The following is a 13,504-nucleotide window of genomic DNA, read 5'->3' as shown; positions in this document are numbered from 1 at the left end:
GTATATACAGTGTCCTGTCCCTACATCTATATCTATAGTATATACAGTGTCCTGTCCTTACATCTATATCTATAGTATATACAGTGTCCTGTCCCTACAACTATATCTATAGTATATACAGTGTCCTGTCCCTACATCTATATCTATAGTATATACAGTGTCCTGTCCCTACATCTATATCTATAGTATATACAGTGTCCTGTCCTTATATCCATATCTATAGTATATACAGTGTCCTGTCCTTACATCTATATCTATAGTATATACAGTGTCCTGTCCCTACATCTATATCTATAGTATATACAGTGTCCTGTCCTTATATCTATATCTATAGTATATACAGTGTCCTGTCCCTACATCTATATCTATAGTATATACAGTGTCCTGTCCTTACATCTATATCTATAGTATATACAGTGTCCTGTCCTTACATCTATATCTATAGTATATACAGTGTCCTGTCCTTATATCTATATCTATAGTATATACAGTGTCCTGTCCCTACATCTATATCTATAGTATATACAGTGTCCTGTCCTTACATCTATATCTATAGTATATACAGTGTCCTATCCCTACATCTATATCTATAGTATATACAGTGTCCTATCCTTATATCTATAGTATATACAGTGTCCTGTCCTTACATCTATATCTATAGTATACAGGGTGTTCCTGCCCATCTGGCCCCACCTGGCTAAGTACTGCTCCCAGTCCATTCTGTGACACATGGGTCTGCACAATAAAGTTCTTGTCATAGTTGGGCGCCAAACGGTACTGGAGCATGAACCAGGGCTTCCTTTAATGACTGAAATGCCAGCTCACAAGAGAGTGTCCAGCCAACTACCTTAGGGAGTTTTCCTCTTAGTGAGATCGGTCATGGGCTGGACTACAGTACAAAAGTCTGGGACGAAACGTATGTAGTACCCTGCGGTCCCTAAGAAGGTGGGCCGTGGCCAGTCATGGATTGCCTCTTCCTTTGCTGGTTCGGGCCTAACCCTACCTCCTCACACAAGATGCCCCAGGTACTGTACCTCTGTCATCCCCATTCGACATTTGTCTGCTCTGATGGTCAGACCTGCCCACTGAATTTTTTCCAACACCTGGCCTACATGTTTCAGATGGTCCTCCCAGGTTTTATGAAAATGATAATGTTGCCTAAGTAAACCTGAGCAAAGATTTTACAACCTTCCAGCAGGTAATCAACCACACGCTGGAAGGTGGCTGGCACGTTCTTCTTCCCAAACGGCATGGACTTAAACTCAAACAGTTGAAATGGGGTGATAATCGCTGACCGTTCTTGAGCCTCTGTGGTCAGTGGTATCTGCCAATAGCCTTTGCTCAAGTAAAAGTTTTAAATATACTTTGCTCCGGCTATCTCGTCTTACAGAGCGTCAATGCAGAGCAGGGGATAGGCACCAGACATGGTCACCTTGTACAGTCAGCGGTAATCTGCGCAAAACTGTGTTGTCTTGTCCTTCTTGGGAACCAATACAACGGAGGCCGCCCAAGGACTAAATGAATGCTGGATCACACCTAGCTCAAGCATCTCTTGCACCTCCCGGTACATACACTTGTTGGCGTTTGCTGAGACCCGTTAAACGGGTTGCGCAATCGGCCTATGCTCACCAGTGTCCACATGGTGCATCACCAAGGAAGTACAGCAGGGCTTGCTACTAAACCGAGCCACAAAGGGCCACAGCACTGTCTCAAGCTGCTCCCTCTTGCGTGCACTCAACTTTTCATACTAGGCCACTTCTTCTACACTACCTTCACTTCTGGCATCCGCAAGGAGTCAGGGAGTGGATCACTTGCGGGTTCCTCAATCGTTAAGCAGCAAACCGCAGCTACCGACTCCACGCGCTCGTGGTATGCCTTCAACATATTCGCAAGGTAGGTCTGCTGCTGACTACCGTCGCTATCAATTGACATCATGCAGGTGATGTCTGTGTACGGTCCAGTCCAGGCACACTGGAGCTTGTTCTGAAATGTGGGCATCAGAGGCAAAGAGCTGGTTCCGGAAGATAAAGCAGCTGGAGTCTTTTTCTCTGGGCTGGCTGATGTTGTGGTTGCTGGTGATGGCTGTTGTCTAGCTACTGTGGTCCTTTCCTCTGGGCTTGGTTGTGCAGGTGTAGATCCTGAAGAGTGTAGTCTGGCAGCTTGGCTCTGGGTAATGGAGTTGAGAAATGAAGTCACAATTCTACCCACAACATCGTTGCCCAAGATCACATCGGTTGGGAGGCCATCCATAACGGCAACATCACGTAACTCATGGCAATCTCCCCAGTCCAGATAGAACCTAGCTATTGGCACTTCCTGTTCCAGTCCATCTGCCACAGTAACTTGGCAGTGTGACCCTGCAATACTGCAGCAGAGTCAGTGAGACAGAGGCTCGCTACAGTGATTGTGGCCCTTTAGTCTCTAAGTCCCTCTCCCTGCAGGGGTCCCACTTGGACAGGCTGCAGGTTCCTCCACATGTTTTTGGGGTCTCTTTTGAACAAACAAGTGACTCTCTCTGCTGAGTCACCATTAGACATGCCACACTTCCTAGGGTTAGAAACAGTCTCTACAGGCTTACCTTTGCCAGCTAAACAAGTCTGCCAAGCCCCAGCAACACGACTGGATGGCATATCAGGTTCATTCTGTCTCAGGCGATCAGTTTGTATCGGGTGTGTGACAGAGTGACTGGAAGGAGGCTAAATGACAGAGGTATGTGTCCCCCAGGCTTCCAGCATTGTGTACATTAAAACACGAGGGAGAATGTGTGGGTAAAGCTTCCCACAGGGTATTTCCCTACGCTAACAAAATATAGTAAGGGTCCATGGTATGGAGAAAGAGAAGGGTGGGCTCCGTACATAAGGCCCAGTTCGGGTCTTCTGATCTGCCAGTCTCTAAACAGACTGATCAAGAGATGCACCTGTGAGGTGTCTGTGAAAAGCAGCTAGAATATGCAACCATTGTCTCAGACCTGGGGAGGTGAGCTGCCTCCTGAGACACTCTGCTGTGGTGAGCAATGATATGTTGAGGGTGTGTTTGGACACAAGGTCCAACACCTGAGAGAGGGTGTCGCTAAAATGTATTCGCTAGTAGCCAGATGGCTAGGATTTTGTTTACGTTTTGTTTTGTTTGCAAGCTGGTTAATAAACTAGCTGTGGCTGTTAACCTGAAATCTCTGGACTTGTGTGGTTACTGCTGCTGTTCATCACATCTTCCCCAAGGAGAGAGTACCTATTCCCCTGATGGTGTCACAGGTGTTACACATGTGTATAGTGATCAGTGTGTATCAGGTGTGTGATATCAGTGTGACCTGTGTATAGTGATCAGGGTGTATCAGGTGTGTGATATCGGTGTGACCTGTGTATAGTGATCAGTGTGTATCAGGTGTGTGATATCGGTGTGACCTGTGTATAGTGATCAGTGTGTATCAGGTGTGTGATATCGGTGTGACCTGTGTATAGTGATCAGTGTGTATCAGGTGTGTGATATCGGTGTGACCTGTGTATAGTGATCAGTGTGTATCAGGTGTGTGATATCGGTGTGACCTGTGTATAGTGATCAGTGTGTATCAGGTGTGTGATATCAGTGTGACCTGTGTATAGTGATCAGTGTGACCTGTGTATAGTGATCAGTGTGTATCAGGTGTGATATCGGTGTGACCTGTGTATAGTGATCAGTGTGTATCAGGTGTGTGATATCAGTGTGACCTGTGTATAGTGATCAGTGTGTGTCAGGTGTGTCACTCTATCTGTAGGTTTAATAACTGAACCCTTATATATCCCTACACAACAAGAAATAACAAAAATAAAAAGGACACCTATTATTGGTGGACTTGTTATGTTGAATCACTATATACTGATACCCCCCATGCTTTGGGAATAGCTGCAGTGAATTATTTTCTTTTTAAAGAAAATGGGACCTACGAAGGACATTTACTTTAGTGTTGATTTGCTTCTTCTTACCACATAATTATATTTTATTTGATAAATGTTATTAATTACAGACACTTTGTATGGCCATGGGCACCAGATATGCCCCTAGTTTGGCCAATCTGTACATGGGTCTACATGTAGAACAATTGATTCAAATTGGTTGCTTGGGGAGAAATTTAATCTACTATGTTCAATGGTTTAATATTTATATGTATTGGGTTTATTTATTCAGTCACTTTGTAGATGTTACACGGTTCAATTTCTTTTACATGGGGGCATCTTTAACATTTTTACTTTGATATTCTTAATATGTTTGTCTTCATAAAATTTATATTTGATATTCTCTTTTATTCTGCTCTATATTTCTTCACTATAGCCCCCATGTACACAGCTCTGTGCCCACACTATACACAACGTTTTGTGGTGACCTTATAATGTTTCCACCTTTTATTAAGTTTATTCTTCATGTGATCCTCTCCTCTCACCTATATATAGGAAACTGTTAGGACAGGAAAGGGGTGGTATTTGTATGATAGACCCTTCTTGCACAATTGATCCATAACAAAGCAATCCCATATAGGTGCAGTTTAATTTAGCTTTTACTTGATGATCCTGGAACTCGCCAACAAGATCATTCAGCTGCTGACTGGAGAGGTGACTGCTGGGAATGGGACATTATACAGCAGGGGTTGGCAACCTTTTTCTATCAGAGTGCCGGCTAAAATCTAGTCGAGCCCAGGTGTGCCAGTTGGGTGTATATGCTGTTGGATCTAAACCGTCTGTTCACCTGTAAGTGTCAGTTTATCAGTTTATGAGCTCATCAGCCGGAGAGAAGAAAAGACACTGCAAGTTCTGCTTGTGCAATTAGCTCTGATTTATTGGTGACAAGTTCATATCTATATAGCACTCTGGTTACACAAAATCACGTATTTCAGAAAACTACGCCCAAAAGGTTTTAACCACTCATGCTTCCTTTACACAGATCTTCTTACATTCTCACACAGGAATTCCCCCCAGGATGGGTTGGTTTATCTCCTGTCTGCCATATCCAAGGGCATGGACATAGTTTCTTGCAAGCAGCGAGATAATAATGAATAGCTCCTACAAACTAGCTGTATCTAAGCTGTCTTTGAGCTAAAAGAGAATAAAATGGCTATAAGGCAACAAGATGGCGTCAGCTTAGCAAAATCACATTTCTCAATATATATACAGGTCTGCCTAGAGAAATTCAGGGCCCCGGTACAACAACTTCATGGGGCCCCTCCTATTAGTTGAACATGGTAAAAAAAAGTGTTGCGCCGTCGCGAGTGGTTATACAATTGGGGGTGTGGCAGTGCATTATTGGAGGCGTGTCTAGCAGGTGAAAAGCACTAGGCCACCCCTCTTACAGAAAAATGCATTACTCACACATGCCCCCTCTGCCCAGCAGCTTTGCTCACACATGTCCCTTCTCTGCCCAGCAGCTATAGTCACACATGCCCCCTCTCTGCCCAGCAGCTATAGTCACACTTGCCCCCTCTATCTGCGCCCAGCAGCTATAGTCACACTTGCCCCCTCTCTGCCCAGCAGCTATAGTCACACTTGCCCCCTCTATCTGCGCCCAGCAGATATAGTCACACTTGCCCCCCTCTATCTGCCCAGCAGCTATAGTCACACTTGCCCCCTCTCTGCCCAGCAGCTATAGTCACACTTGCCCCCTCTCTGCCCAGCAGCTATAGTCACACTTGCCCCCTCTATCTGCGCCCAGCAGATATAGTCACACTTGCCCCCCTCTATCTGCCCAGCAGCTATAGTCACACATGCCCTCTCTTCAGCACATCTTCTTCTTACCTTATTCTACACTGCACAGCACACAGGACGGGAAGATATCCAGCAGACCGCCCACACTGAGTACTATGTGACTGCTGCAGTCACATGACCTGGCGTCTGAAGGTACTTGAGCTGAAGGGGATTTAGCCACTACCAATCCCCCTGCACGCGCGCGAGCGACACCCACGAGCAAAAAAAAGAAAAGTTGTGCCCTCAATTCATGTCATGCCGCATAGTTGTGCCCACAATTCATATCATGCCGCATAGCTGTGCCCCCAATTCATACTATGCCGCATAGCTGTGCCCACAATTCATACTATGCCGCATAGCTGTGCCCACAATTCATACTATGCCGCATAGCTGTGCCCACAATTCATACTATGCCGCATAGCTGTGCCCACAATTCATACTATGCCGCATAGCTGTGCCCACAATTCATACTATGCCGCATAGCTGTGCCCACAATTCATATCATGACACAGTTGCCCCCTGGAATTTATAGTATACCAAGTATATGTGCCCCTCAATTTTCTGCTCTTTCTTACCTTTGGAGACTCGTCTTCCTCCAGAAACCCGGGAGCTGCTTTAATAAAACAGCCAGTGATGGCCGAAACAGAGACATGCGCATGCGCTTCGTTTCAGCCGTCATCTGCTGCTTTACTGGAGCAGCTTCAGTGGTCTGCGTGCCACGTCTGGCACGAATGCCGGGGGTTGCCGACCCCTGTTATACAGTAACACCAGGGGATGTGTCTGGGTGATGACCATTGTGTGTGTCAGGGTCCTATAAGGTGGATGATGTCACTGTCTATCTCTCCATGCAGGAGGGGGAGTATTTAGAAGGACACAAGGGTCTGTACAAGGACGTGATGATGGAGAATCACCAGCCCCTCACATCACTGGGTAAGAAGAGACTTTCAAACACTATACACAGCACTGAATGCAAAGAAGCCTAAAACATGTATAATGAAAAACTGAGTTCTTGTACACAAATAAATTAATAGCAATTTATTAAAAATACACAAAGGACAAATCTTAAATAGAGCAAACAGTTCCTTAAATCCAAACTCCCGCAGAAAGGGAATCTGTAGTATCCTAAAAGGATAACAAACACGGCTATTGAGATTAAGATAAAATCACAATATAAATAGTCATCTGTTTCTTCTGAGATGTGGGTAATATAACAATATGATAATAAGATTGGTCCAACTCAAAAGTATGGCGCCCCAGAATGACAACTGATCAGCTGGGCAAACCGCTATACAGCGCATGCACTCACGGTGTGGTATCCTTTTGATCCTCCGCCCTTCCGATCCGTGTGATGATCCGTAAGCAGACTTAGATGACCAACAGATGGTCTGCAATATATTAGAAGAATTGCACAATAAGTGAGTGTACGCTAGTGCATACACTCACGTGTATGTGTATATGCTAGCAGCGCTGACGTTACATCGGACTGTGTATCAGTTCTTATTGTGCAAGCGCTGTATAGCCAGTTTTTTCCATCTATGAAGACGGACGTTGTCATTCTGTGGCGCCATACATTTCAGTTGTACCGATCTTATTATTCTACTGATGATTATATTCTCATTCACATATGGATACATTATTATTATTATCATTTATTTGTTGGGCGCCACATGGTTTTCGCAGCGCCTTACATAATACGAACAGTAGACCATACAGGGTAAAACATCACAGAACAATAAACACTAAGTACCAATGCTTCGGAAACTCCGGGAAGACATATGGAGTGAGGGCGGAGCAGAAGAGTCTGTATGAGGGCAGGAGGGGAGAGGGGCCCTGCTCATACGAGCTTACATCCTAAGGGAGGGTGAACAAAACAGGCACGAAGCGAGGCAGTGATGCAATGGAGAAAAAGGGACCAGGGGAGAGGAGGGAGAACAAGCAGAGTGGATGAGGGGTTAAGTGGATGGTTGGTAGGCTTTCAGGTACAGGTGAGTTTTGAGTGCCCATTTGAAGGAGCACAGATTGGGAGCGAGACGGATGGAGTGAGGGAGGTCATTCCAGTGCAGGGGGGCAGCTCGGGAAAAGTCTTGGACTCGGGAGTGGGAAGAGGTAATGAGAGTGGAGGAGAGGCGACGGTCGTTTGCCGAGCGCAGGGAGCGAGCGGGAGTATGAATGGTAAGGAGGTTAGAGATGTAGGGAGCAGTAGACTGGGAGAGAGCTTTGTAAGTGGTAGTAAGGAGTTTAAAGAGGATTCTGTAAGGGAAAGGGAGCCAGTGTAAGGCCTGGTAGAGAGGGGAGGCAGAGGAGGAGCGACGTGAGAGAAAGATAAGTCTGGCAGCTGCATTGAGTACAGATCGGGGCGAGATGGGAGAGAGGGAGGCCAGTGAGGAGGAGGTTGCAGTAGTACAGGCGGGAGATGATGAGTGCATGGATGATGGTTTTGGTGGCGTCTTGTGAGAGGAAGGGTCGGATGCGGGCGATGTTGCGCAGTGGGAAGCGACAGGCTTGAGCAAGGAATTGGGCGTGGGGGGCAAAAGAGAGGAGTCAAGGGTGACACCCAGGCAACGGAGTTGGGTGACAGATGAGATGGTAGTGTTGTTAACAACAATTGAGAGGTTGTGGTGAGAGGGGAGTCTGGAAGGGGGAAAGACTATGAGTTCCGTTTTGGAGATGTTAATTTTGAGAAAGCGTGAGAACATCCAGGAGGAGATGGCAGAGAGGCAGTCAGATACACGAGAGAGGAGGGTGGACGAGAGATCAGGAGAGGAGATGTAGAGTTGAATGTCATCAGCATAAAGGTGATACTGAAGACCAAAGGAGGAGATGAGCGCACCAAGGGAGGAAGTGTAGAGCGAAAAGAGAAGGGGGCCGAGAACAGAGCCCTGGGGGACTCCTACTTGGAGGGGCGTGGGGGCGGTGGGAGAGCCGGACGTGGAGACAGAGAAGGTGCGGTTAGCAAGGTAAGAGCAGAACCAGGCATGGACAGAACCAGAGAGGCCTAGAGAGAGAAGAGTTTGCAGAAGGAGGGGGTGGTCCACGGTGTCAAAGGCCGCGGAGAGGTCGAGGAGGATAAGTAAGGAGAAATGACCCCTGGATTTGGCTGATAGGAGGTCATTGGTGACTTTAGCCAGGGCAGTTTCAGTGGAGTGGAGGGGGCGGTAACCAGATTGGAGAGGGTCGAGGAGGGAATTGTCTAAGAGGTATCTGGTGAGACGACAGCAGACTAACCGCTCAAGAAGTTTGGAGGCATAGGGGAGAAGAGAGATAGGACGATAATTGGCAACGGAGGAGGGGTCGAGGTTGGGTTTTTTGAGGATAGGAGAGATGAGAGCGTGTTTGAATGAGGAGGGTACAACACCAGAGGAGAGTGATAGGTTGAAGAGGTGTGCCAGGTAGGAGCAGGCAGTGGGAGAGAGAGAGAGCGAAGGAGGTTAGAGAGATTGGATCAAGAGGACAAGTGGAGGGAGGAGAGAAAAGAATGAGGGAGCGAACTTCATCGCCTGTTGTGGGGCTGAAGGAGCTCCAGAGTTGTTTGTTAGAGGGAGGTGAAGCAGTAATGGCAGTGGGAGAGGGGTTGGAGGAGGAGATGTTGAGTCTGATGGCTTCAATTTTGGAGGAGAAAAAAGTGGTGAAGTCATCAGCTGAGAGGGAGAGAGGGACCGGAGGGGGGGGGGGGGAGAAAGGAGGGAGTTAAAGGTGGCGAAGAGATGACGGGGATTAGAGGACTGAAAGGAAATGAGGGATTTAAAGAAGGTTTGTTTAGCCAGGGAGAGGGCAGAGCAGAATGAGGAGAGGATAAATTTAAAGTGAAGGAAGTCAGCCAGGGAGCGAGATTTCCTCCAGAGGCGTTCTGCAGTGCGAGAGCACTTTTTAAGGAAGCGGGTGAGTTTGGAGTGCCATGGTTGGGGGATGAGACAGCGTCGGCGGATGGGAGAGGCAGGGGCGACAGCGTCAAGGGCAGTAGTGAGGGAGTGGTTGTAGAGACAGGATGCCTGGTCAGGGCAAGTCAGGGAGGGAAGGGGAGAGAGGAGAGAATCAAGAGTGGAGGAGAAGGAGATGGGGTCAATTGCATCAAGGTTGCGTCTGGTGAGGGTGGCTTTAGGCGGGGGGGGGAGCAGGGGAGGAGGACAGAGTGAAAGAGAGGAGATGGTGGTCGGAGAGTGGGTAGGGAGAGATGGAGAAGTCTGAGAGATCGCAGAGATGCGAGAAGACAAGGTCGAGGGAGTGACCAAGATGGGTGGGGGAGGAGGTCCACTGAGTGAGACCAAGGGAGGAGGAGAGGGAGAGAAGTCTGATAGTGGCAGGGTCTGAGCAGTTGTCGATGGGGATGTTGAAGTCCCCGAGTATGACGGAGGGAAGGTCAGAGGAAAGGTAGTGGGGGAGCCAGGCGGCGAAGTTATCCAGGAACAGGGAGGTAGGGCCAGGGGGGCGGTAGATGACGGAGACCCGGAGATGGATGGGGGAGAAAAGACGAATGGAGTGAACTTCAAAGAGGAGCAAGAGAGGGAAGGTACAGTGGGAATGACCCGAAAAGTACAATATTTGTTCATCTACAGGATACCTATTGGAGGATTAGGTCACTATTCATATTGTACATACAGTTATTGCTCTGAATATTGTTTGTTTTATACATATATTTGTCTACTACTTAAACTTTTTTATATTGCTGCAATACCGCTTTATTCTCTATTTTATAGAGTTATACCAGATTTTTAATAAATTGTTATAAATTTATTTACATGAACTCATAGTTTTTAATTTGACATGTTTTGGGCTTCTTTAAAATTAGCGCTGTGTATAGTGTTTGACAATTTTGTAATTTGAGGATCTCGCAGGTTCCTCTTCAGCTGCGATTGCATTTTAGCCGTTTTCGACTTCTCATATTCTCATCTCGGTATTGTTACAAGAGGAGACTTTAATTTATTGTAAAGGGGAGAGCGGTTTTAAGAGCTACCCAGATACATATTATTTGGTCATCACCTATAAACAATGTATTCAGTCACTGTGTGTCTCCTACAGATGGATCCAGTAACAGAAATAACCCAGAGAGATGTCCCCGTCCTCTTTATTCACAGGATTGTACAGATGAAAAACACAGTATCCCACAGGAGTATCAGGTAGATGGGATTTAGGGTCTCACCAAATACCAAAATACCTATGGTCCTTTTTAGTACACGATCTGTAGAGCAGCTGTGTGGGTTTGCTACTGTTTAATTTTAATTAATGAAATTGAACATTATTAAAATGTTATGTTATTGTAATTTGGGTAAATTAGGGTGAAGCTCAGACTGAAATGAAGTTAGAAGTTATAGAGGGAGAAGAAGAGACGTATGTGAGGGGTGATCAGCAGTGTAAGGAGGAGGAAATCCCTACAGATATCAGCACAGGTGAGTAATAACCACTGATTACAGAAAAGAGTCACATATTCTCCTTGTTCAGTCACTACAACAATCTCTTATTCCACACCCTCCTCTGTCAGTACAAACTAATGATTAAAAACTTTTTGCCCAGTGGGGGAGTCCGGAGCCATCTGCTCCTGGTCTACTCACATCATATCATTGTGCTACCAGCCCAGAGATCTGACAGTCTACTCCCCACACTCTCTGGTGATTCTCATATATCAGTACAAGGGACGTCACCATAGTTTTTCAGTCACTGATTAATGAAATGAGACCACGTGTGAAATTACCCATGATCCTTCCTGTGCTCAAATAGTGATAATTTTTGTTTATATACGGTACTCGGTAATGATTACATTCTCTTCATTTTATTTGAGGTAGACTATATACTAGTACTACAACTACCTATCTTATTATGTTATGCACCTTATGGGTGTGTGATTGTATGTGAAGCTGTGGGTTTGCAGGTTGTCTGAGTTTCTATACTTTTATTTATAATGTTTGTCTATAAGGCTCCTCATAATTCCTCAGCACCATACATGGAGGTAGCAGCAGCGAGAGTTACCCAGAAGGACGCGGTTCTAGGTGCTCTGACAAGCAGGTCTCTCCTCCTTCCACTTGTCTTCTTCCTGTTCCCCACTTATCTCCTACACTTCCCTCAGCACTACCTGGCTTTGGCTACTCTTGACATCGTTTTATTTGCCCTGATACTGCTTTTTTGTTATATGACTTGCATTATCATTATCATCATTTATATAAATAGCGCCAGTATATTCTGTAGCGCTTTGTGAATGGTTCCCCCTGGCCTATCACACTGACCAGAGCTGCAAGGCAGTAGGCAGAGCTTTGGTACTGAAATGTTGGGTCCCAACCTCAGAACAGCCAAATATCGGATTAGATTGGTCTAATCTGTAGGTTACAGGAATTACAGGAGGTAAGTAGTCAAAGCAGAAGCAATGATATTTTATTTGCTCAAGTAGCCCTTATAAGGACAGTTATACACGCCAGTTTATGGTACTAGTGATTTTTCCAGAAGTGTACAGGTGAAATGATACATTACATAGTGAAATAGTGCTCCTTTCATACACATTCTGACACACGTTAGCAGGGGGTAACACCACCCACTGATCTTAGATGGCTCCGCAAGGACTGATATATTACATCAGATATTTAGTATCAGGATACAATATGTTCTCCAAACTTAGATTTATTGCAATGCAAAGTTAACAAATTTTACACAAATCTGTTATTTCCTAAATCACATTGTTCAGAAGTTTACTTTCATTTTAACAATGCAGGATAATGGTTAACGACTCTATGCTGTGCTTTCAGGCTAAAAAGACGTGTTGGTCACTTCACATGAAAAGAATGAATTAGCATCAGGCTCCCTTTAGAAATGTTGCGAAAATCCAATTTCTTCCACTGGCAGGGTCTCAGAAATAAAAACATTTCCTATACAGAAGTACAACATAATATTAAAAAATCAGTACATTTGCAATGATATAAGCAGTGCCAAGCACCCCTAATTAAAGTAAATATGTACAATAAATTATTTCTACATGATCCAGCCACAGGTATGTTTTGTGATTTCCGCTGTTGATACCTTGCCAAATTGTATTAGATTGTATTTGGAGAGAAATTTTGGGGTAATCATTTTCAGATAAACACAATCTGACCACCACTGATACACAATGCCTGTATCAGGAATAAGGTGGGAGAGGCTGGGTACAAACTTCTATTCAGATGATTCAGTTTGGGAATATCCTAAAATCAAGTCTAATGGTAGACATTAATTCCCTTATTTAAAAAAGGTTCCTGCAATTGATATTTCCCATTAATCTACCCTGTTTATTGGTGTGTTACAGTAGCGTTATGGTTGTATAAGAGATGCCTCCTTATATACTTAGTATATGTAGCATACACAGTCACTTCTGCTTTCCCTGTGAAGCTATTTATTGCTTAGATAAATGTACACACATCATCTGATAATCACATATAAACAATGTACTCAGTCACTGTGTGTCTCCTACAGATGGATCCAGTAACAGAAATAACCCAGAGAGATGTCCCCGTCCTCTTTATTCACAGGATTGTACAGAGGAAAATCACAGTATCCCACAGGAGTATCAGGTAGATGGGATTTAGTGAACAAACAATCAGAGAGCGCAAAGTGAAGTTATATAATAATTCTTCTATATATGAATGGAGATATATTAGTGGTTAGCAAAGAACTAAAATAGAAAGAAAAACAATTGACACAGACTCACATCGTGAGCTTAATGATTATAGCTCTTTTTGAGAAACGGTAGCGTTGTTCACAGCATAGTCTGCTTGGACCTGGAAATCTCACCCTAGTAATCCCTACAAGCGGTCCTGGTCTTGGCTCCTTCTGTTTTCCGA

General features: G+C 45.1%; 2 protein-coding genes across 9 annotated transcripts in view; one reads left to right on the top strand and one right to left on the bottom strand.

Moving 5' to 3' along the window:
* The window catches only part of LOC142160075 (uncharacterized), a 282,721-nt gene that overhangs the window by 137,185 nt on the left and 132,032 nt on the right, over positions 1 to 13,504 (bottom strand). The window lies entirely within an intron of this gene.
* The window catches only part of LOC142160094 (uncharacterized), a 341,050-nt gene that overhangs the window by 319,142 nt on the left and 8,404 nt on the right, over positions 1 to 13,504 (top strand). For 3 of the 5 annotated variants that reach the window (XM_075215036.1, XM_075215035.1, XM_075215034.1), the window contains exon 6: positions 10,981 to 11,092. In XM_075215036.1, coding sequence (XP_075071137.1) covers positions 10,981 to 11,092 — 112 coding nt within the window. Of the gene's footprint in view, positions 1 to 6,559; positions 6,639 to 10,980; positions 11,093 to 13,136; positions 13,235 to 13,504 lie in introns of all 5 variants that reach the window. The other 2 variants (XM_075215041.1, XM_075215040.1) reach the window with 1 other exon arrangement.

The sequence above is a fragment of the Mixophyes fleayi genome, chromosome 6, assembly GCF_038048845.1.
Source record: "Mixophyes fleayi isolate aMixFle1 chromosome 6, aMixFle1.hap1, whole genome shotgun sequence".
Classification (NCBI taxonomy): Eukaryota; Metazoa; Chordata; class Amphibia; order Anura; family Limnodynastidae; genus Mixophyes; species Mixophyes fleayi.
This window is presented reverse-complemented; position numbering and strand designations above follow the sequence as displayed.